Source organism: Eriocheir sinensis, unplaced genomic scaffold (genome assembly GCF_024679095.1).
Source record: "Eriocheir sinensis breed Jianghai 21 unplaced genomic scaffold, ASM2467909v1 Scaffold379, whole genome shotgun sequence".
In the NCBI taxonomy this organism is placed as follows: domain Eukaryota; kingdom Metazoa; phylum Arthropoda; class Malacostraca; order Decapoda; family Varunidae; genus Eriocheir; species Eriocheir sinensis.
Window position 1 is genome coordinate 185752 of NW_026111697.1, and position 26134 is coordinate 211885.

Here is a 26134-nt window from a genome sequence, read left to right on the forward strand (position 1 = left end):
GTGGGTCATTAGGTGTCATCAGCTGTCCCATTAGTGCCAGAAGACCCATCAGTCTACAAACTCTTTAACTAATATTTTCTCTTCTTTCCAGTGATGCAAGACATCCACAGCCCACCACCTCACTTCCTCCCTCACCTCCACATGCGATGCCTGCCACTCCCATGGCTGTCCTCACCTTCAAGGCTAGATTTGGCAGTGCTGCAGCCAGGGGACTGCCCGAGTGGCCCCACCCAAGTGGACTTCATAGCTGAGTCTGACTATAGCTACAAATCTGCAGGCCAGTGTTGGAACCCGGCCCGGGCAGTCAGCGTGCATCCCAGCCAGCTGTTGGTCCTCCCTTTGGGGCTGGGGGATAAATGTGTACCTTAGTTTGTGAGTGTTTTGATTTACAAGCAAAAAAATCCCACAAAAAATGCCTTGGTTTACGAGTGGTGACTTGGTATTCAACCCTATTTGTTCCCTTTTTTATCGCCACTTCCCAGATAGGGACACAGGCTATATGGAGGCCGTCATTGTCAAGCGCGTACCGTCATTCGAGGAGGGACCACAAACCCTTGCCAGGTGACGGCTCATGAAGGGGAGGGGAGGATGCCAATAGACCAACTCTATCGGCTGACGTCAGCCTAGCCAACCAAGTCGGTCTTTCAACGAGGACTGGCGAGTCTCTTTGTACAAGTCGAAGACGTGAGCGTGAGTCCTCTTTGTTCACTGCAAGACAAGAGTGTTCAAAGCAGAAAACAATGGGAATAGTCTCAGTTAGAGCTGCCACCTTGATCTAAAACAAATAAGGAACGCAACATCCCATTCGGCAGTACAGAACGAATCTATATTCAAAGGAACGTGTGGCAACCCTAAAATTTCTCTGGCCTGCCATGACTGACAGCCGCTGCCCGCTGCTGGTGAAGGTTAGAGGAAGGGGGGAGGGAGATGTTACGACACGTATTTTATATGTATTTCAGGACGACCCTTGACAAACATAATTTTATGGACTGGCTTTGTGGTTCACCGAAAAATGCGCTCTACATTTTTTAAATACTGAATTTTATCTGTTTAACCATTCAGACAGCCAAATACGGAACAAATAGCGTTCCATATTTTAAGGAAAGGGTGGCAAGTTTGCAACCCTGAGGCGTCATCTGCCTTCTTGAGCGACCACCTGTTCTGGAGACTGTTTTGCACCTCCCTCCTGTGATCCACCAAAGTGCTTTATCTTGTCCACATGACTGGACGAACCAACACCACTTCTCATTCTGTCACTCGTCAAGGACAACACACGTTAATGTATTCACAGTGAACCAACACCACTTCTCATTCTGTCACTCGTCAAGGACAACACACGTTAATGTATTCACAGTGAACCAACACCACTTCTCATTCTGTCACTCGTCAAGGACAACACGCGTTAATTTATTCACAGTTTCGGGATTTACAGTTCATTAGGAGTATTTCAGCAGCTGCTTAGAGTCATTGCATGCGACGGAGTTTCTTAAAACGTCCTTTTTATCCACAAAATATTGACAAACGGCATCGCTTCACTTTCTTGTTTCTAACGATGACGATGATGTTTTATACTGGTAAGTTCTTTCTTATCCACCAGTGATGCTTTAAAATGGTCTGTGGTGCAGCAATAACACAACAGTAACCTCGTGAACTCTACGAGTATGCCCACTCCCACCTGGCAGGGTTACCCATAGGAAGCTCAGGAAATGGTTATCACCATAGGCCTATGGAGGTGTGGCCAGCAAGACAGTGGCCGTACCCAGCCCGGCCGCGGCTTGCGCAGGACTCCTGATTCTTGTCAAAAATTGGGGGAATTCTTTAAAATCTGACACACCAAAACAAGAAATGCAAGAATTTCACAAGATTTGGGGTTAGTTCTTGCTTGGTCTAGGGTAATTCTTGACCACCAGATGACGGCTCTAGTCTCAGTCCGCGTTGTAAACTCGTAGAAATAGCATCCGTGCACTCATGTCATGTTTTCAGCACTTCAGTGTGAGTTCTTTGTGGTTTAACAATGTCCCCCAGAAAGATGGTTAAAAGGGATGGTGCTGCAAAGAAGAAAACAGGAACGGAGGATACTATGCTCACAACAGGAACAGGGGGAGGGGGGCCTCGGCATCTTGTATGCCTTCCTGGACGTGACTAACTCCCGTTCACCCTCCATCTCGAACGACACGTTGGGTTAGCTTCACGTTGGTGGTCAAATGTAGTTCCAGTGCCTTGAGATTAGGGAAACTGCGGCTGCTAAACCCCGGTGCAAACCCTACCCCTCAAGCATTGCCAGCGGTTACGGAAGTCCCCGTAACAACCGTAACACATTGATTTGTGTTTCATATTATTTATCATCGCTATTTGTTAGTAAAATTACTTTAATTCTGTAAAAAAATAACATGTAAAATGATTTTTATAAAAATATTTTTTTTAAGATATGGGACGCATTAATGGGATTTACATTAATTTCAATGGGGAAATTCGATTTGGTTTATGAGTGTTTTGGTGTGCGAACAATATTCCAGAATGAATTAAACTCGTAAACTGAGGTTTGACTGTATTTGTACATGCGGGGTATACCGTGTATGGGTAACTTTTAGGCATTTTCTGACCGAAAGAAGTGCGTATTATATGCTGCAAAATGCGGTATATTTCATTCTTGGGACATTTGGGAACTATTGTGTCAAACGGAGGTTGGTTTTGTACCAGTAACAATAACCCCTAGGCCTTCCAAAACCTAACCATCGGGGTATAACACGCAGGGTGAATTTTCAAATCTTCGAAAAAAGTGCGTCATATGGCAGGAAATTTGGTATTTTTTTCTCTTCCTTCTGTTGGCTTTCTCTTTTTCTTCCTCCTTTTGTCATCTTTCTCTCCCGTCATGTTATTTCTTTCTCATCCTGTCATGTTTAAGTTTCTCTCTCTCCCTTTATCTTTATCTTACTTTATCATCTATCTCTCTCGTTTCTCTCTCCTCACCTCATCTCTCTCTCATTCCCTCTCTTTATCTCATCTCTGTCTTTCTCTCCTATCCCTTTCATCTCTCCTTTTCAATCTTCTTTTACCTCTTCTAAACTTGTTGAAATAAAACACACTTGTTAGTAGATCTATTTATTGGTAGAACACACACATAAGAACACTGGAGGAGAGAGGGGAGGGGGGGTGTAGATGTCTCTTATGTGTCTGGGGGGCATGTGTCTGGGGGGTTTGTAAACACACAGTGGGGAGACATCCTGTGGGCCCTGTGAGCTGAGAGAGAGAGAGAGAGAGAGAGAGAGAGAGAGAGAGAGAGAGAGAGAGAGAGAGAGAGACATTCCCTTTTTTTGTTCATGTTCTCTTTCTCTTTTTTCTTCAACATGTTTTCTTCTCTCATCTTTTTCTCATCTTTTCTTCTCTCTCTCTCTACATATGAGTGAGCAATGTGCTATGATTGCCTATGTAAGTAATTGTTGTATATATATTATGTTAAAAATTGTGTATAGTATATTTTTTATAAGTTTCCACAGTGTAGACTCTGCCCTAGCCTGGTGTGGGGAAAGGGTTTTACATTACATAGATTTACACAGATTTACATGAGGAAAGGGGCTCACAACACATAGATTTAAGGTCCCGACACACTTGTCCCCAAACATTGTCGGAAACCTTGCTCCAAACACGTTGCCAGCATATCAGACACACCTTCCTGAACATGCTGCCAACACTGTCAAAGCAACGGCTGATGACACTGGTCCAGGCAAATACTATGACATATTCACTGCTGCCTTCTGGTACACAGACACGTGTCTCCAGCGGTGCTCATAACAATATTGGCTGGTGAGGATTTGTGTTGTAGTATTTGTCCCGACCAGTGTCATCAGGCATTGCTTTCAAAGTGTTGGTATTGCCTTCACAAATTTGTTTCTGCTGTGTCCAGAGCAGTGTTCCTGACAGTGCTCGGGGGCAAGTGTGTCTGGGCCTTTACACAGACATTAATTCCAAACTAGGTGGTGGTCTGTCCTTGGGCCTAAGTGAAATTGTATTCTGTCAAATGCCACCAAGACTTTGCATTTCCACTTTAGTGAATATTAACCCTCTCACACACTTTCCTGCCAGTGGCATGTATGTTTGGGGCCCTAGTGCATTTTCATGCCCATGGCCTGAATGGGAACAAAAATGTTATTTTGAAATACTTATATTCACACCAATAATGCCATTTTCTGGTTGAACACAAGTAATTTTTATTGTCACTAAATGTTATTAATGTGTTAGTGTACTAATAACAAAGCCACTGATATAATATTTAAAGGGTGAGTGCAGTCTTGGGGGGGAACTGACAGAGAAACAAAATATTTTGGCGCGTAGAAAAAAGCTGCCCAGAGCAGGGAGGCTGCAAAGAGGCACAGGAAAGACAACTTATTCAAACTTATAGTGCATGAGAGGGTTAAGTTGATTTTAAGTTATTACAAGCCACTTATTGAAACCTTTACTGCACAAGAGAGTAAGTTAAAACAAGCCACCCCATTCCCTGTACCCCCCCCTCCCCCAGCAGGTTTGGGCAGTAACTATAGTGTAACCTTGCAAGTTGTTGTGAGAATATAGATTAATAAAGAAGAAACTGAAGACAACTTAAGTGTTTCTGTGTGTGTGTGTGTGTGTGTGTGTGTGTGTGGCGAACATATGACGTAATGCCAGTATGTAAATGACGCAGCAACGATATATATCACAATGGCATTGGTTTGAACTGAAACATACAAAGATTATGTCTTGTCCTAGACCTCAATGAGCAGGCTCCTGGGTTACCAAGGCTGGCTCCCAGTCCTTTCCAAAGACGCACTAACAGGCACGTATAACCACGGTACAGGCTCACCGTCACGTCCAGGAACGTGGCGGCCAAACGTGCTGACCACAAGCCTCGGGTGACCTCAGTGAACACCGCCATCCCTGCCGCCTACGTCACCACTTCGCTGCCATCACACCACACAAAATACACAAACAAAACCTACCATGGCACAAAACCACAAAAGTAACCCCCATTCAAGCCACCATACACCATCTAAAACTATAAATCTATAAATGTAATAAATGAGTCATGTAAACATTGTAATTGTACATTGTACAGTACACAATGCCTCGTTCAGGCGCCAAATACGAAATGCTCTGACGGCGCTTACACCCTCCCCTTTGAGTCCTCCTGACGATTCAAAACTTGGCAGTCTCCAACTCCACCTCACGTAGCTTCCAGCATATATAAGGTGCATGAGGGACAGATAGGTAGTACAACAACATCTGAGACACAACAACACTTGCTTACATCCCAATAGTATCCATCATCACCATCATTTCATTGACGCCTGCTCCTAGGAGCTCCCACCAGGGGATGGTCACGGCAGAAGAGCTTCCAACTTTCTCTATCCAGACACTCCCTCCTTGCCTGCTCCAAGTTTCTCAAAGATCTTTCCCCCCTCTCCCAAACGTACTCTTGCACCCTATCCCTCCATTTCACTGGAGGTCGTCCTCTAGCATTCCCTCCCACTATCTCACTCACATACACCCTTCTGGTTATCTTACTCTCTTCCATTCGCTCCATGTGGCCAAACCACTTTAAAGTCTGTCGCTTCACTTCTTCCACCACTCCACACTTCTTCCCTTCACCCCTGTGACACATTCCAAAGCGCTCGTATACACTTTCATTACTCATTCCATCCATTCTACTCACACCACAAGCACTCATCAAATAACACATTTCCACTGCCTGCACTCTAGACCTCTGACTTTCATTCCAGACCCACATTTCACTTGCATATGTGAAGGTTGGTACTATTATTGTATTTCTCAAATCCCTCTTTACCTCCATGCTCACACTTCTGCCATTCATGATTCATCCCAAAGACCCTACCACCCTTCTTCCTTGCAATGCCCTTTCTCTTATCTCTCCCTCCGTACCACCATACTTACACATAGCTGATCCAAGGTACTTAAACTCATTGACCTCCTCCATTTCTTCACCATTCAAAATTATTTTGCATTCTTTTTCACATTTAATTCCCACTCTATATGGGCATATAAACTCTACACCCTCACTTCTACTTCGCTCACAAGCCATCACTTTACTTTTGTTGACATTTACTTTCAGCTTTCTCCTGTTCCAGACACTATCAAAAACACTTACCAAATTCTGTAGGTCACTTTCATTTTCTGCAATGAGCACCGTGTCATCAGCAAACAGTATCGAATTCAGTACCCACTTCCTTCCCTCATCGAACAGTCTTACTCCAACTTCTTCAACTTTGCCCGTAATTTCTCTAATAACACCATCCATATAAATATTGAATAACCATGGTGACATGACGCACCCTTGTCTTAAGCTCACTTTTATCTCAAAATGTTCACTTGTTTCTCCAGTAATTTTGACACATGCAGATGCATCCTCATAGAAAGACTTTATTGCACTAAGCAGTTTTCCTCCCACACCATAAATCTTTAAAACATCTCACAATGCAATCCAATCGACTCTGTCATAAGCTTTTTCCAAATCCATGAAGGCAGCGTATAGTTTCTTCCCTTTTGCTAATATTTTTTCTACTACCATCCTGAAGGCAAATATCTGATCCACATCCCTTCCCTTCCTGAACTCCTTCCAAACTCTTCACGCTACAAACTAACCTGAGAACAAGAAACAACAGAAAATCAATTCAAGCAAAGCAATGCAATACCAACATCGGCAGGAGTTATTTCGAATAGAGTTGTTCACCACTGGAACAGCCTTCCTGCAGAAGTGGTTAGCGCAGAGACCATCAACTCCTTCAAGAAATGCACTGATCGCCACTTTGCTGCATCGGGAGTGAACTGAACGTTCCCAAGAGTAGGTACACAAGCGCTTTAATCTTTCCCTGCAAGCCACTCCTATGGCAAACGGATTGATTAAATCACTGAACGCAGGCAGCCTAGTAATGAGCCAACAGGCTTTCTGCTGCCTGCTAGTCCATGTTTCCTTGTTCTTCACTGATTTTCTCTTCTGTAAGTCTTTGCACCCTCTCTATTATGACTTTTCCATATACCTTTCCGGGAATACTCAGCAGACTTATATCTCTATAGCTCCCACATTCCCCTCTCCTGGCTTTCCCCTTGTAAACTGGGACAATGATGGCTTTCGTCCAGTCTGCTGACCCCCCCCCCCCCCCCATGCTACTTCACATATCTTGACCATCCATTTAACAACTACATCTCCTCCACACTTCAACATTTCTGCTGTGATTCCATCAGTTCCTGCTGCCTTTCCATTTTTTAATCTTTTTATTGCCTGATTTACTCCTTCATATGTTATGTTTCTTTCTTTATATACTCCTCCTCTACCTCTACTCAAAACTGCTGCTGTTACAGCTGCTGGACGTCCACCCTCAAAATTCATTAAGTTTTTGAAATATTCTCTCCATCTCTCTTTCACAGCTTCCCCGTCTTTCAACATCTTTCCATTCTCATCCATAACTTCATTTATTTTACCTGAGGAGATATTTTCTGCATTTCTTTCGTTTTTTACTTCTTTCCAATATGATTTCCTGTTCCCTTTATATTTTTCACTTAGTCTTTTTCCAGTCTTCATCAACTCTCTTCTTACTTTCTTTTATTGCTTGTTTTAATTTCATTTTGCATTCTCTATATTTCTTTTTCCTTTCCCTTTTTACTTGTTCAGACACATTTTTTTCTTGAGTTTTCTTAAAAAGTTCCCTTTTCTCCTTTACTATCCTCCTTATCTCTTCTGTCCACCTTGAATTTCCTTTTCTTTTTCCATCTCTCACCACTTTCATCCCTAACACTTTTTTGTTGTAGTTACCATTATTTCTTTAAATGTTCCAAAAACTTTTTCAATATTTGTATTATCTTTTACACTTTCACATTTTTCACTTAAAGCTTCTGCCATTTCACATTTATACTCATCTTTTATTTCTTTTTCCTGTAACTTTTCTATCTTCAATATTTCCTTTTTTACTTCACCTTTCTTTTCAAACACCCACTTTTCTTTCATCTTTAACTTTGCCAGCACTGCAAGATGGTCAGATCCATTGAACATTCCTCTTACTACCTTCGCGTCACAAATTTCTTTTCTAAGCCTTTCATCTACTGCCACATAATCAATCAATCCTTTTTACTCATTATCTTCTCCCCTCCTCCATGTGTATAGGTGGATATTCTTGTGCTGAAAGAAGGTGTTCGCTAGGAACATTCCCCTCTCAGCACAGACATCCACCAGGCACTCTCCATTTTCATTCTTCCCAGGTATCCCCCATTTTCCCACCACATCCATCACACATTCATCACCCACTTTAGCATTCATGTCTCCCATCATAATAAGTTTCCTTTCTTTCTCAAAACTCTTCAAACATGCATTCACTTCCTCCCAAAAAGCTTCCCTTTCTCTCAGTCCTTTTTTACTTTTTACATTTACTGGTGCATAAATACACACCCATGCATACTTTTCTAAACCTACTTTTCCTTTCACCCACACAATTCTTGATCCCTTCCAACCATAATCAGTCACACCATTCCACACTCTTTCAGACATCACAATAGCACATCCTTCCTTACTCCTGCCTCTATACTTCTCATCTATCCCCGTCCATACAACCCCCCCAGGCACACCCTCCCACGTACCCTCTCTACCATCACTCACACCAGTTCCTCGAATATGTGTTTCACTCACTCCCAACACATCCACTCTACCATTTACAAAATTTTCAATCATCACTCCTCTTTTCCTCACCACCTAAACCATTCACATTTATAGACACCAGTCTCATACATTCCTTTCTCTTCTGCCACCCTCTGTAAGTGTATCCCCACAGCCTAAATATTATCATCCTCACACATGACACAGGTCTGTCCAGAAGAGCTTCCACATTTGAGTTACACTGCGAATCAATCCATCCTGACTTAATCTAACCTTATGGACAGACCTAATGGCCACTGGCACTTTGGAACACTTTCATTTACTAGCAACACAATATTACCTACAGATAGACTCCTACCCTTTGCATGCCATTTTTGTCTTTCCTGCAGTGTAAGCAAATATGCGTGTTTCCTCCTCTTCCAAAATAAATCAGCTAGATACTGAATATGGCGCCACCTTTTCTTACAATACATGTCCTTTGATGTCATTTCACCAACATCATGAGGTCCGTCTCTCAGTGTAAGGAGATGGTTAGGCGTTAAGGGCTTTGGATCATTACAATCACCAGAAATATTGGACAGGGGACGGCTGCTGATAACCGCTTCCTTCACACATTAATGTACTCAGAGCTTCATCAATCAGGGCTTGTTCCTTCATGACTCCATTCAACACCTTCCTCACAGTCCTAATCTGCCTTTCCCACACACCGCCAAAGTGAGATGCATGATGTGGATTAACCTTCCAATCAATGTTCTTTAACAAGAGGGTACCACCATGTATACAGGACTGGTTCCAATCATTCATGGCTTCGCTTGATTCCCTTTGGGCCCCCATAAGGTTAGTGCCTCTGTCACAATGAATGTATCTACCCTGGCCTCTTCCAGCTATAACCCTTCTGAGAGCATTAATGAATGAAGTTGTGGACAAAGATTCAGCTATTTCAGTGTGCACTGCCCTCACTGTAAGGCACGAAAGGATTACACCATACCGTTTAACTTCTGATCTCCCTCTTTTGGTGCAGAATGGACCAAATCAATCTATACCTGTGGTAGTAAATGGTGGCTGACCTGAGCACACTCTGACATCAGGAAGATCAGACATTTGTTGCTGTATCACAGGTGCCTGGTACCTGCAACACTTATGGCAATTCTCTATACACAAAGAGATACAGTGACATGCTGCAGCAACACTTGGTGACAAAGGAGGAACACTGAGGCAGGAAGAGGGACATTTACTTTATTTTTGTACTGAGGAGTTACTGATGCCAAATTCATTACCAGAGTGATGCAGGAGAAATATTGAGCTGGAAACACAGAACTATACTTAATTTTGTACACCCACAATCCTTACTCATGGATGGGTCACATCTGCCAGTTGTACTAGTTGCATTCATTGGCAAACAAGCAGCAGGTCTGTTTGCAGATGATACTGTGAGGCTGGCATCAAACGAGGAGGTGACGGGAATGTGTGGGTGCAGGACTTGTGGAGCGTGCCGAAGAGGGCTGAGGTGGTGTGGGCAAAGGGTGTGCTGATCTCTGTATATATTCACACACACACACACACACACAGGAGGAAATATACCTGGTGTAGTGTTGCAGAGGCCTGGGCTGCGCTAATGTTGGTTCGGTGGGTCTCCACTGGTGCAGTTTAGTGCGATGAGTGAGAAGGAGGTAGATCAGGGATGGATCACGCCAAGAAGCAGAAGAGGAAGAGCAGGAGGAGGAGACAACAACAGCGGGGAGGAAAGTGAGTACAAGGCTGGAGGCACTTCAGCTGAGTTCTCTGGTTTTGCGAGAAATGAGACGACATTATACAAGAGAGTGCTGCTGATGGAAAGAAAACTGGATAAATGGATCAGCATGGTAAAGAGAAGGGATGAGGAAGAAGAGCAGAATAGAGTATTCCACAGCGACCTGAGAAATAGGATAAAACGACTAGAGGAAAATGAGAAGAAATTGATTAAGGAAAATGAGGAGCTAAAGGAAAAAGCAGCAAAGTACGAAAGATCAATGAAGGAAGGTTTGGGAGTGGTAAGAAAGGAAAATGAAAACCTGAAGGAACTGGTAAACAAAGAAGAACAAAGAGTTAGAGAAGAGGTGAAGACGTGGAGAGTGGAGAATGAAAAAGCAAATGTAAGCCTAAGAGAAGTAATAGAACAGCAAATGAAAGAGGATAAAGAAGACGTGGAGAAAGAGGTTGTCAAGGCCTTAAAGAAAAATGAAGAATTAGTGAGAGAAGTAGCAGACAAAAAAAGAAGTGTTATTATTTTAGGGATGAAAGAAAAGAATATAACATATAAACCAAAAAGGGATAAAGAGGAACTGAAATCAGTCAAAGACCTGCTCAAGAACCTAAATGATGCAGAAAGGCAGAGTATCGAGGAGGAAGTAGACGAGATTTATAGAATGGGTCCATTTATTGAAGGGAAAACTAGACCAGTTAAGTTAAAACTAAAATCACAAATGGCAGCCGAAGACATACTATCTAGAACAACTAAACTAAAAAAAACGGAAGGATGTAAGGATATATATATAAAGAAAAATAGAAATGAAGAAGAAAGGATGAAATAGAATGAATTACTGGCAGAGACAAAAGTAAAAAATAACGCAAGATCTGAGGAAGAAAAAGAAGCATTTTTTTGGAGAATTTCGGGGGATCAAATCAAGAAATGGTTCATAAGGGAGAAGAGAAAGGGGAGCGAAAACTAGATAAGAAAGATACAGAGAGGGGAATAAGAATAATGTACACAAACGTAGATGGGTTGATCTCTAGTAAAATAGAGCTGCAAGATTATCTAAGAGAGAGGGATCCCATGATAGTTTGCCTAACTGAAACTAAACTAAAAGAAAACATCCAAATTGAGTTAGATGGAAGATACAATGTGTGGAGGAAGGATAGAATGGGCAAAGGCAGAGGAGGAGTGGTGATAATGATAAAGAAAGAGTTATTAGTAAAATCAATAGAATATGGAGAGGGAAAAGCAGAGATAGTGAGTGTAAGCTTGGAAAACAAGAACAGAGAAAGGATGACGATTGCAGTAACATATGTACCACCAAAAACTACATCATGGAGTAAAGAAGATTATGAAAACATGACTGATGACACCATACAGAGTTTGAGGAGATTACTTAAGGCAAACAAAGGAGTAATACTAGTTGGCGATTTCAATTGCAAAGAGGTTGACTGGGAGAGGTTTGAGAGCAATGGTAGTGATGTGGCATGGGGGAATAGATTCTTGAATTTAATGATGGAAAATTTGATGATACAAAGGAAAGCACTAGATATAGAAGAGATGATGAACCAGCAAGACTGGATTTGGTGTTGACAAGAGAAATTCACGTGAAGGATGAATTGAGGTATGATTGCCCCCTGGGAAAAAGTGATCACGTGCTCATAGAGATGGAAATGGAGGAGGGAGGAAGGGAACAAGACGAGACTTATAGAAGCGATAGATTAAACTATAGGAAAGCAGGGGTGGAAAACCTCAAGAAGTTTTTTGGTGAAATGGATTGGAAAGAGTTAATGAGTACAAGCGAAGTTCAAGGAAAATATGATATTTTCATGAGGGCGTACAACACAGGTGTTATGAAGTTCGTACCAAAATACAGACCAAGGGAGAGGGCTAAAAAGGACTGGTTTAATGCAAGATGTGCAAAGGCAAAAGAAAAGAGAGACAAAGCGTGGTCAAGATTAAAAAGAAACAAAAATCAAAGAAACAGAGAAGACTTTAAGGCAGCGAGAAATGAGTACGTGAAAGTGAGAAAGGAAGAAGAAACGATACGAAAAGGATATTGTGGAAAAGTGTAAAGAACAACCTAAACTATTTTATAGATTTATAAATGGAAAAATTAAATCAAGAGAAACAATTGAAAGACTGACGGAAGAGAATGTAGAGATCGAAGATCCCAAAGGCATGGCGGAATTATTTTACAAAAAATTCCAGCAAGTGTTTACCAAAGAATCATTATTTAATGAACCACAAGAAAACAACTTAGATGTATATATGGAAGAGGTCAAAATAGATAAAGAGGAGATAAAAAAACTATTGGGGGAATAGGAAGAAGGGAAGGCCGTGGGACCGGATGGAGTTTCAGGTTTCATACTTAAAGAGTGCAGAAATGAGCTAGTTGGCCCGATATATGACATCATTAGGTGCTCAATTAAAACGGGCACAGTGCCTAGGGAGTGGAAGAGGGCAGAAGTGGTACCTATATACAAAAGTGGAGAAAAGGAAGAACCCCTAAATTACAGACCGGTGTCTCTGACCAGTGTAGTATGCAAAATATGTGAGAAAGTAATAAAAGAACAATGGATGAGATTTCAAGAAGAACATAATCTAATCACAAACAATCAATATGGGTTTAGGAAAGGCCGCTCATGTGTGACAAACTTGCTGAGCTTTTACTCAAGAGTGACGGACAAATTACAGGAAAGACGGATGGGTGGATTGCATTTACCTAGACTTAATGAAGGCATTTGACAAAGTTCCACATTCAAGACTGCTGTGGAAGCTAGAAAATAAAGGAGGATTGAGAGGGAAAATGGAGTGCTGGATGGAAAGCTACTTAAGAGGAAGAGAGATGAGAACCGTGGTTAAGGACACTAGATTGGAATGGAGAACGGTGGAAAGCGGAGTGCCCCAGGGGTCGGTTTTAGCACCAGTACTCTTCCTAGTCTATATTAATGATATGCCAGAGGGAATAAACAGCTACATGAGCCTGTTCGCAGATGATGCTAAACTGCAAAGACATATAAGAAACAGTGAAGACTGCAAGGAGCTGCAAGAAGACCTAAACAAGATTTGGAAATGGAGTCAGAAATGGGAGATGAAATTCAACGTGAAGAAATGTCATGTTATGGAAATGGGAAAAAGTGTAGAAAGACCAAAATGGACATATAAAATGGAAGATCGTGAAATATTAAAGAAAGTAAATGAAAAGAGAGACCTGGGAGTAATAATGCAAGATTATATGCAACCAGGAAGTCATATAAATCGGATCTTTGGTGATACATATAACATGGTGAGAAATATAGGCATAGCATTCCACTACATGGACAAAGAAATGATGAAAAATTAATAACTACTATGATCAGACCTAAACTAGAATACGCGGAAACAGTGTGGTCTCCACATATGAAGAAACACATAAAAAACTAGAAAGAATACAGAGGATGGCAACAAAAATGGTTCCAGAACTGGAGGGACTGACATATGAAGAGAGACTAAAGGAAATGGACTTACCAACACTAGAACAAAGAAGAGAAAGAGGAGACCTAATACAAATATATAGGCTATTGAGTAACATGGAAGAAGTAGATAACGAGAAATTGCTAAGAGAAGAACCTTCCAGCAGGAATACTGGAGGACATAGTAAAAAGTTGAGGAAAGGAAGATGCTCAAGAGACATAAAGAAATATAGCTTCCCACAAAGAAATAAAGAGGTTTGGAACAGATTAAGTGAAGAAATAGTATCGGCGAAGAGTGTGCAAAGTTTCAAGGAAAAGTTGGATAATTATAGAAACGGAGACGGGACCACACGAGCGTAAGCCCAGGCCCTGGAAAATTACGACTAGGTAAATACAACTAGGTAAATACACTGGTAACATTTCTGTGGCTTATGATTCACACAAAGGAGGGAGTTTCCAGCTTAACAGACACTCACAACAGCTCTGGCCCCAGTCAAAGTTTCAAGTAATGGCCCTTGCCAGGCACACCCAGACCCAGAACACTTTGCCAACAGTGCCTGGGGAAGAGCTCCACACCCAGCATGAAGGGTGTCAGGCAAACCAGGCCACCAGCCCCTGGTGTGGGTACAAGTAACACACACACACACACACACACACACACACACACACACACACACACACACACACACACACACACACACACACACACACGAAAAAAAAAAAATGTAAAACACAATATAATTACAGAAAAAACAGTATGGCTTTAGACAAGGGCGTTCATGTGTAACAAACTTATTGAGCTTTTACTCGAGAGTGACGGACATAACACAGGAGAGGGACGGGTGGGTAGGTTGCATGTATTTGGACTTGAAGAAGGTTTTCAACAAAAATCCACATGCAAGACTATTATGGAAGCTGGAAAATAGAGGAGGATTGAAAGGGATGAAAAACTGGTTGTAAAGTTACTTAAAGGGAAGAGAAATGAGAACAGTGGTAAAGGACATGAAATCAGAATGGAGAAATGTAGATAGTGGGGTGCCTCAAGGATCAGTACTGTCACCAATACTTTTCCTAGTATATATAAATGACATGCCGAAGAAAGTAAAGAGTTACATGACCTTGTTTGCAGACGATGCAAAACTGCTGAGACACATAAGAAATAGTAAAGACTGAAATTCTGCAAGAGGACCTGAATAAGATTTGGGAATGGAGTAAGAAATGGGAGACGAAGTTCAATGTGAAGAAATGTCATGTAATGGAAATGGGAAAGAGTGAAGGGAGACCAAAATGGACATGTAGAATGGGAGATGGAGAAATATTAAAAGTTCAAGAAGAGAGATCTGGGAGTGATAATACAAAATAATCAAGTCACAGAGTCATGTAAATATGATATTCTGAGATATGTATAGAATGGTGAGATATATAGGAATAGCATTCCACTACATGGATAAAGATATGATGAAAAAGATGATTACCACTATGATTAGACCAAAGCTGGAATATGCAGAAACTGTGTGGTCTCCGCATGAGAAGAAACACGAGAAAAAACTAGAAAGAATACAAAGGATGGCAACAAAGATGGTTCCAGAACTGGAGGGATTGTCATATGAAGAAAGGTTAAAGGAAATGGACCTGCCAACACTGGAACAAAGAAGAGAAAGGGGAGACCTAATACTAATTTACAAATTGTGGAATAAAATGGAAGAAGCAGATAATGTGGAGTTGCTACAAAGAGAAGGAAGAAACACCAGCAACACACGAGGACACAGTAATAAATTGAGAAAAGGAAGATGATTGAGACGTAAAAAAATATAGCTTCCTGCAAAGAAACATAGAGGTTTGGAACAGACTAAGTGAGGATGTAGTATCAGCAAAGAGTGTGCACAACTTTAAGGAAAAGCTGGACAAATACAGATATGGAGACGGGACCACACGAGCGTAAGCCCAGGCCTTGTAAAATTACAACTAGGTAAACACACACACACACACACACACACACACACACACACACACACACACACACACTTTCTTCTTAAATTTTCAAAATTGCAGACACTCTGCAACCTGCCTTTGATTCCCTATCTGGGCCATGTGTTCTGTTCTCCATGCAAGACAAGGCCCCATCCAGCACCTGCTCTCTCCCACACACAGCAGCACAACACAACACCTCAGAGGTGAATCTTCACGTGTCTCGCAATCTCACCTCTTGTCATAAATTGCTTGCCACAAGCATCACACTGGAACCCTTTGTGGCCAGTGTCTTATGCCATGTCTCTTCAGCCATGACTTCACAAGGAATCTTTTCCCACAAACTTCACACTCATGGTTTTTTTCACCAGTGTGTGTAAGGGTGTGTGTCTGGAGGTTACCCTTCCGATTAAATCTTTTCCCACAAACTTCACATTTATGGTTCCTTTCACCAGTGTGTGTAAGGGTGTGTGTCTGGAGGCTATCCTTCCGATTAAATCTTTTCCCACAAACTTCACATTTATGGTTCCTTTCACCAGTGTGTGTAAGGGTGTGTTTCTTGAGGTCACCCTTCTGAGTGAATCTTTTCCCACAAACTTCACATTTATGGTTCCTTTCACCAGTGTGTGTAAGGGTGTGTTTCTTGAGGTCACCCTTCTGAGTGAAGCTTTTCCCACAAACTTCACATTTATGGTTCCTTTCACCAGTGTGTGTAAGGGTGTGTGTCTGGAGGTTATCCTTCCGATTAAATCTTTTCCCACAAACTTCACATTTATGGTTCCTTTCACCAGTGTGTGTAAGGGTGTGTGTCTGGAGGCTACCCTTCTGAGTGAATCTTTTCCCACAAACTTCACATTTATGTTTTCTTTCACCAGTGTGTGTAAGGATGTGTGTCTGGAGGCTACCCTTCTGATTGAATCTTTTCCCACAAACTTCACATTTATGTTTTCTTTCACCAGTGTGTGTAAGAGTGTGTGTCTGGAGGTTACACTTCAAACTGAACTTTTTCCCACAAACTTCACATTTATGTTTTCTTTCACCAGTGTGCATAAGAGTGTGTGTCTGGAGGTTACACTTCAAACTGAACTTTTTCCCACAAACTTCACATTTATGTTTTCTTTCACCAGTGTGTGTAAGAGTGTGTGTCTGGAGGTTACCCTTCAGATGGAAACTTTTCCCACAAACTTCACATCCATGTTTTTTTCCTCCAGTGTGTGTAAGGGTGTGTGTGTTGAGGTGATCCTTCCCACCCAATCTTTTCCTACAACCTTGAGATTCATGATTTCTTTCACCCGAGTGCGTGGGTGCTTTTGTTGAGGTCACCCTTCCCAGGGAGTCTTTCCTCACACTCCTGGCACTCATGCTTTCCCTCAGCAGTGTGTGCAAGGCTGTGTCTGATGAACTTGCTCTCAGTCCCAAACTGCCTCACAGTCCTTCCACTCAAACTTTCCCTTTCCTTATGGCTGGAGAAGGCAGCAGCAGCAGGGTGGTGGTGGTGGTGGTTCTTCTGATCGCCCCTGATCCTCACACCAGTGGCAGTCTGCTCTGCTGCTCCTGGCCACTCAGGCTGCTGCCCGGCCTTGCAGCCGAGGGGGCAGCAAGTCTTCCTCACCGCTACTCAGGGACCAAGCAAGCAGGTGAAGGGAAGGATGCACCAAGGAGCAAGGACAGTGAGTGCTGAGCACAGCAAGTGTCTCAGACCCTCACTTCAGCACAAGCACCAGCGGTGGACGTCAGGACACACACACACACAGAGTCGGGTGCTGTCTTCTGGCCCTGTGCTGCCCACCTCAGACCCTCACTTCAACACCAGCACCAGCGGTGGACGTCAGGACACACACACACAGAGTCAGGTGCTGCCTTCTGGCCCTGTGCTGCCCACCTCAGACCCTCACTTCAGCACCAGCACCAGCGGTGGACGTCAGGACACACACACACAGAGTCGGGTGCTGTCTTCTGGCCCTGTGCTGCCCACCTCAGACCCTCACTTCAGCACCAGTGGTGGACATCAGGACACACACGCACAGAGTCGGGTGCTGTCTTCTGGCCCTGTGCTGCCCACCTCAGACCCTCACTTCAGCACCAGCGGTGGACGTCAGGACACACACACACAGAGTCGGGTGCTGTCTTCTGGCCCTGTGCTGCCCACCTCAGACCCTCACTTCAGCACCAGCGGTGGACGTCAGGACACACACACACAGAGTCGGGTGCTGTCTTCTGGCCCTGTGCTGCCCACCTCAGACCCTCACTTCAGCACCAGCTGTGGACGTCAGGACACACACACACAGAGTCAGGTGCTGTCTTCTGGCCCTGTGCTGCCCACCTCAGACCCTCACTTCAGCACCAGCGGTGGACGTCAGGACACACACACACAGAGTCGGGTGCTGTCTTCTGGCCCTGTGCTGCCCACCTCAGACCCTCACTTCAGCACCAGCACCAGCGGTGGACGTCAGGACACACACATACACAGAGTCAGGTGCCGTCACTTAGCGCTGTCCTCCTCCCAGCATGGTGGACACCACTACCTGGTTTGTAAGAGATGTGTTAATGCAATGACTTGTTCTTTCAAGGTACCGGCACACCCCCTTAACAAACAGTTTATATCACTGAAAAGCTGCTCATCAACCCCTTCGATACGGCCGGGCAGAGAACGTGGCTCACGGCATATCCGGGCACAGCCGCGGGCAACAATTTTGAAATGCCACCACTGAATACACCTAGATTTAAGCCATAAAACAAACATAGTCATGCATGCACTTGAGCAGCAACAGTAATAATAATATAAAAATAATGGCAATGTCCCCCCCCTTTTTTTCCCACCCTCCCGCTCCCTCGTGTAATGTGTATATTATAATGTACATGTGAGTGTGTGGCTGTGTGTTTAAGCACAGGCTCAGTGCCTTTGCCAGGATGTTATGGAACACGTCAGAGCTGATGGCCGTGGGAACACATGCTGAGCTAACGCAAGAATCAGCAAATGATGACTTTCATCAACAGTCATCAACCGGAACCCACACCCTTCTGGACGATCTAACAAGCAAATAAAACGAGCGAGCAACGCGAAGACGGGGGAGAAGCCGAGAGAAGACAGGTGACGGGCAGGCGAGCGGTGCTCCGCCGCCCCGCGCCCTGTGGTGTGGCTGGCTCTCAAATCGTGCGACTCGCTAACGTAAGCTGTAAACTTTGTGTACAACTGTTAATATAGTTAAAATTACATTTTGTATTGGCATTGCCCTGTGAGGAGAGAACTAAAGTGAACTAAAGTGAACTTATAACGGCTACTGCTCGGCCAACTAAAAGGCTATTGTGTTATCTCACCTACTACAATCAACTTGTGAAAGCAGGCAACGGTACACCGGACCTGACGTGAGATAACAGTTCGCGCCTTAAACATTAAAACACAACACTTAACACAAACCACGTTAAAAACAACGCCTAAAAGCCTTAACATAAATAGTGTGCAGCGTGGTTACGAACTACTCCGAAGTGTTATATAGGTGTTATCTTTCTCTAATATAACATAACATAAAATGGTGGCTGGTGGCCGCCTCGTCATTAACCACGTTAAAAATAACACTAAAAATCTTAACATAAATGGTGTGCAGCGTGGTTACGAACTACTCCGAATTGTTATATCTCTCTCTCAACCATAACTTCAGTGACAGTGTGTGAGGGCAGAGACAGTGAAGCGTGTACCTAGCGTTCTGCTGAGGCAGCGCGTGATCTTCCTGCTCCGTGAGATTCAAGTCAGCACCCAGCCACACCCGAGCACAACGCCCCGCCCCACCCCGCACAACCTGAGCGCCCCGCCTCGCACAACCAAGTTTCTTCGGAGGTGTCTAGGCACTTGTTTCTTCCTACGACACAACTAGTCGTAGGTGCGCACTTTTCTTCGCCAGGCAACTCGGACCTTTGAGGGTGACTGGTGGGCGTATAGTCTGCCCTCCCACAGCCACCAGCCGACAGACGGCAGACCCTGCCACCCCTGCATCCTGCCCCAGCCACCGGCGAGGCGAAGGACGCGAGCGTGCTGAGTAGTGGGGTATGAGTTGCTGTCTTCGAGGTTTTTAACACATTTTAGCTGACACTATACATTGATACAGTTTCCATAATTACACCACTTGTAACATGATTTCAGGTGCATTACTATTATTATGTTCACGTGTTTAGGCGTGTGGGGCCGTATCTAATCTATTAGATTTTTCAGCTGTTGATTTTTCTGGCGTGTGGTTGTTTAATATTTTTCTTGAGTAACATTGTCATGCATTTTATGTATAATCATTAATTTTCTTTTGTGTGTTTTATTGCACAGTGGAGAAGTTTAATATTTTTCTTGAGTAACATTGTTACGCATTTTATGTATAATCATTCATTTTCTTTTGTGTGTTTTATTGCACAGTGGAGAAGTTTTGTCTTGCTAAGCCTCACTCATTATTCTTTTTTTTCTTTTATAATGCATTTCAAAAGCATCGGGGAGGAGTGAGCACATACTTAGTGGTGAAGGGTTATTACTTCACTTACTTCTGCAGCGATATTTTTTTTCTTTTACCATTTTACTCCTCATTTTACTAGTAACTCTTTTTAATGGCAGAGAAACCTGACCTGAAGTTACAAGCTCTCACTGAGGACTATGAGGGGTGGGTAGAGAGAAATGACAAGTACCGTCACGGATAACGTGAACTGTTCTCACGTAAGGAGTGTAGCAGTCTTCAAAGGGTGCTTGCTCCTCCTTCTACGCTGCATGAGCAACCAAGAGGTATTTACTTACCTTACTAATCCCACAATGGCTTCTGCCCCTAATCACCCGCTAACAGCAACAGCAGTTAGGCCTTTCGCAGGCAGTAAAGGAGGCAGATTATTCGGCCAGGGACTTCTCGTTTCAAAGTGAGATTGTCATGGACATTTCATTCGTGTCAAATCCGGGAGAGTAAATATCTCTCAGCCGCTCAAGGTCAATCCCAGGAACGGGAGCACGGCCCTCATAAACAGGAGCGCGTTCACAGGACGGAAGGATTATGATGCGTTTGGTCACTTTTCTTGACACATTTGGGGAAGATGGGCAACACAGCCTCGTAAAAGGGTGTAAATTTTGCTGTGGACACTGTGCAAACGAGTGGCCGTTTAACGGCCAGTGGACGCCTATAGGCTATCTACTGATTTGATCTTGTGTTTTAAACAAGACAACTGGACAGATGGAGAAACCATTTCTGCAGCTAATGCTGGATTATTACTAGAGTTCCTTGTGTACATGATTGTCCTTAAGGGGGAAATTTGGCAATTTGGGTGAAAATTGTCGAAAGGTGGAGCCACGATAAACACATGCCTGCACCAAGACGGGCTCGGGCCGACCACCAGGCCCCTCAAGAAAGCCTACCGGTGCTACAGGGTTTGACATAAAAATTAAATAAATAAAAAAAATCTGTTTACAGGTTTAATTCGTTCCAGAATTTTGCTCACAAACCAAAATGAATTTCTCCATTTAAGTTAATGTGAATCCCATTAATGAATCACATATATCGCAAATTTCTGAACATATCATTATACATATCTTCTACATCATAAGGGTAATTTTCTTACAAATAGCAATGATAAATAATATAGAATAATAATATAAAAAAATATATATATATATATATATATATATATATATATATATATATATATATATATATATATATATATATATATATATATAAGTAACATATATAGTGCTGAAAACACGAAGACCGCACACTAGAGCACAAAGGTAAGCGGATACGGGCGCGGGTGCTGCCTCTGCCAGTGTGCAACGCGGACTGAAGGCGCCGGCACACTAGGCGTTTTCCTCCAACCGATGGGGCTAGGAGCAACCGTGGTTGCCTGTACACCTAAATGGGAGTGAGTTGTTGATGTGGGTAAACACTCCTGTCCTCCCGTCTTTGAAGCCATGATGGTGCCCACAACGGCTTCTTCCTCCATGTAACTGTAGCAACAAGTCTATAGTTTGAGTACCAGCAGCACAAGCCACAGCGGCCCTTACTTTGAAAAGCGACGTCCTGTGGATACAGGGTGACTGGTTTGTTTACGTTGTGGATATGGGCAGCCGACCTTGGTCATGTGTGATGCACACTCAGAAAAGTTGGAATTGTGTGTTGCGCCTACCACCAATGCGGTTGGAGGAAAAAGGTCCAGTGCGACACCAGTTTGAGATCCCATTCCCATTGTTTTCCACTCTGAGCGCTCTCGTCTTGCAGCGAACAAAGGAGACCCACGCTCACGTCTTCGACTTGTACAAAGAGGATGCTCGTACACCAAGTCACCACTTGTAAACCAAGACATTTTTTGTGATTTTTTTTGCTCATAAATCAAAACGCTCGTAAACTAAGGCACTCCCAAGCCGAGGTATCACTGTAAAAAACAGGCCAGTTCACCATAAAACACTTAGAGGTGTTTTCTGTGGTTTGTCATCATCAGAAAATTGAGAGCAACTAAAGAATAATTAGTTCTTTGCGTTGTCACTACTATTATGTTATTTACAAATAATGAACACACTTCCTCTCCACTGAGCCACAAGGGCATTCAACACACAAGTTATCTTGCAGCTGTGCTTTGTGTTGTTGATGGAAGCCTTGTCCCCCCCCTCCCCCTCTCTCTCTCTCTCAGTATGGTACATAGTAGGGAGGTATGGCCTCGATACATCTAATAAGAGTGATGCTAAATGCATGGAGTATAGGAAGATCTATCCTGTACCTGTACTTTCTCTCTTCCCTTCCCTTCCTCTCTGTACCTCCTCCCTTCCTTTCCCTTCTCTTCCCTTCCTCCCTGTACGTCCTCCCTTCCCTTCCCTTCCCTTCCTCTCTGTACCAGGGAATATTGACAAAAGGGTAGCCAACTAATTTCAAGATGCTGACTGCTAATTTCTGGACAAAATATGCTGCTGTTTATCATGGATAGTATTTTTCTCCGGAAATCACTAAATAATTGACTTTTCAATGCCATTTTGCACCCGTCGCCGCCACCGCAAAATAGCTCGCAGAGGTTCAACTCGGGGGACGAGTGGGAAATCGTTTTTTTTTTTTTTTCGGGGGGGGGGGGCAGATTTTAGCTACTCCAACCGAATTTTACATAACCTATTCTCTAACGAGGGGGCATCGCCCCTCTCGACCCCCCTACACACACACACACACACATTTTTCCATACAGAAGCATAACAACATGGAACGGACTTGACGAGGAGACTGTGTGTGCAAAAACGATTCATGAATTTAAAGCCAAACTGGATAATAAGCGTTATGGAGGCGGGACAGCACAAGCCTAGTATGGCTCTTTTCCTGTGTTTCACAACTAGGTAGGTAGGTATTTCTGCGAGGAGGTATTTCTCGCAACACCACCTGAACCGCCGCCGCATATGGGTGTGCTACGTCGTGCTTTAGTTCCATTAACATTTTTACATCATTGTGTCAATTTTCTTTCTCTTTTCCGGAAGTCACTAACTTGTTGCTGCACTGCTTTCAGGGACAAAAAAGAAATTCATGTTGTAAGAATTAACTTTGCCAGATGTGGCTACGCTGTTGTCAATATTGTTACACCACCGGCCCGTACACCGGACTCCAAGCACAGGCAGGCAGTGTGCCTCAACCCCAGACCACCACACAACTGGCCGTGAACAAGAACAGCAAGACATACCACGCCAACACACCACGAGCGGACAAGGCCGGGCAAAGAGGCTCACAGTGCAGGATTTCCACTTTACTTAACAGCTCCAACACATACAGAACACTGGTTGACAAGGCACAGTAACTCCAAGTACTCAGAGGGGGGCACGGACACAGCACAGGGCTCACAAAAGCGGGCAAGGCACACAGGGGCAGCGCGCATGTCTCTCGTCTCTGGCAGCTGGGCTCTCTCTCTACAGCACGGCCGGGCGGCTCCTGCACGGCCGCGATGCACCTCACGCCGCCGGCCATCACCAGTCCGCGCCCCAAACTAGCACCCCCACACACAAATAACACAAATACCCCCAAAAATATACCCCCTGGCGTAACAATATTATCCCTTGTAGCTCCTCCCTTCCCTTCCCTTCCCTTCCTCCCTGTACCTCCTCCCTTCCCTTCTCTTCCTCACTGTACCTCCTCCCTTCCCTTCCCTTCCAGCCTGTACCTCCTCCCTTCCCTTCCTCCCTGTACTTCCTCTCTTCCCTTCCCTTCCTCCCTGTACCTCCTCCCTTCCCTTCCCTTCCTCCCTGTACCTCCTCCCTTTCCTTCCCTTCCTCCCTTTCCTTCCCTTCCTCCCTTCCCTTCCCTTCCTCCCTGTACCTCCTTCCTTCCCTTCCCTTCCACCCTGTACCTCCTCCCTCCCATAGCTGGGCATGATAACAGAAAACCCTATTCCCGATAACCGATAACTGATAATGAAAAACCTTATCGGTGATAACCGTTAACTGGAGACACAAATATAGGCGATAACCGATAACCAATACCCGATATAAATCCACAATTCCGATACTAGCTAGCGATAAGTCCGATAGGCTAAAACGATACTATATTGATATTTCAAATAGAAAAATATAGATGAATTCAATTTTTCATTATCTGTATTTTAAAAACTTACAAAACCTGAAAACCACACGTTGACACGTAGCCTACATATGGACGGTAATATTAGAAACGTCTGAGCTGGTGTTGTGTTATTTGGCTTCTCCGGTCAAAAGCGCGCTGCTTAAAAATCTGGAGTCTGTGAATCAAGCAGAGTACTCATACCAATGCTCATACCTCACAGTTCACAAAGCTTTTTAACCGTAATTTACTGTGACATAGTAGCACACATCTTCGGCTTTTCTAGACTCCACGTCAAACTCTGCAAGTTGTATTTATATGTACAGAGTGTCGTTCTAGAAACAGCAAGGATGGTGGTACTGTATGTCTGATTCAGCCTTCGAGCAACTCTTAATGTGTTAAAAAGCTTTGCGAGACTGTACAGGGCTATGCTTACTGGTCTGAACATGCGCAGTTCACGAGAGACCAGTGTTTGTAAACAAAAGCGCCAGCTTTTGACGATGGGACACCAAATAACACAACACCGGGTGCTTCAATATCATGTCATGCTCACAAACGAATATGGAATATTAAATTTGAGGCAGTGAATAATCATTTTGGGGGCTAAGTTAAATGATTTTTCTCTTTGATATAGTGATTTTTTAGTTTAACATAAAAAAATAACCTAGTGTTTTAATATTGATGATCTAAGTATGACATCTCTTCACCAAAGATATTTCATACCCTGAAGTTTATTCATACAACACCGGACCACGCATGCGCAGTAGGGAGAACTTTTTTTTCTGAGAGGCGGAAAAAAGTAGCAATTATCGCTAGTTTGGTTACAAAAGTAATGAAGATACCGATGCATATTTAAATAAGTAGCGGATGGCCGATAACCCGATTTTGTTATCAGCGATAAAGTATCTCGATAACTTATCACGATAACGCCCAGCTATGCTCCCTCCCCTTCTCTTCCTCCCTGTACCTCCTCCCTTCCCTTCCCTTCCTCCCTGTACCTCCTCCCTTCCCTCCCCTTCCTCCCTGTACCTCCTCCTTTTCCTTCCCTTCCTCCCTGTACCTCCTCCCTTCCCTTCCCTTCCACCCTGTGGCTCCTCCCTTCCCTTCCCTTCTTCCCTGTACCTCCTCCCTTCCCTTCCCTTTATTGGGACGCCCGAAGCCCATATGACGTAATTTACCTAGATTTTCAGAAAGCGTTTGATAAAGTTCCTCACGTTAGGCTTATTTCTAAACTGAGTTCCCACGGTATTAACGACCATCTATGTGCGTGGATTCATGACTGGCTCACCAACAGAGAACAACGTGTAGTTCTTAATGGTGAAGCATCGGATTGGCAACCCGTCACCAGTGGCGTGCCCCAAGGTTCGGTCCTGGGGCCAACACTATTCATAATTTACGTGAACGACTTAGAAACTGATATCCTATCAAAAGTAGCCAAATTCGCTGACGACACCAAATTAGGAGGTACGGTAATGAACAGTCAAAGTTGCGAGAATATTCAATCAGACTTACTAAGACTTGCTGACTGGAGCGAAAAATGGCAAATGAGTTTTAACGTAGATAAATGTAAAGTAATGCACATAGGTGAAAAAAATCCTAACTTTAAATACCAGATTCAAGGACATGAGCTCAGCGAAGTAAAACAAGAAAAAGATCTTTGTGTCATTATCAGTAACACTCTTAACCCGTGGGCTTCGGCTATAGGAAAGCCGAGAAGTGGCCGAGAAACGGCAAAATTACACTGCATTTTGACACTAAGAAAAGAGCATGGAACGTACATCAGAGTACGCCTCTCATAACCATAAAGCTG

General features: G+C 43.6%; 2 protein-coding genes across 24 annotated transcripts in view; one reads left to right on the forward strand and one right to left on the reverse strand.

Moving 5' to 3' along the window:
* Positions 1-5748, forward strand: part of LOC126991993 (putative protein TPRXL) — a 28327-nt gene extending 22579 nt beyond the window's left edge. For both annotated transcript variants that reach the window (XR_007746021.1, XR_007746019.1), the window contains exon 7: positions 92-5748. The gene's annotated coding sequence lies outside the window, so the exon portion shown is untranslated. The remainder of the gene's footprint in view (positions 1-91) is intronic.
* A 4107-nt stretch (positions 5749-9855) lies between these two features.
* Positions 9856-26134, reverse strand: part of LOC126991994 (zinc finger protein 98-like) — a 67352-nt gene continuing 51073 nt past the window's right edge. For 5 of the 22 annotated variants that reach the window (XM_050850646.1, XM_050850648.1, XM_050850650.1 and 2 more), the window contains one exon: positions 9856-18315. In XM_050850646.1, the coding sequence (XP_050706603.1) occupies positions 16055-17152 (1098 nt within the window). In that variant the 5' untranslated portion in view covers positions 17153-18315 and the 3' untranslated portion in view covers positions 9856-16054. The remainder of the gene's footprint in view (positions 18316-26134) is intronic. The other 17 variants (XM_050850651.1, XM_050850642.1, XM_050850641.1 and 14 more) reach the window with 13 other exon arrangements.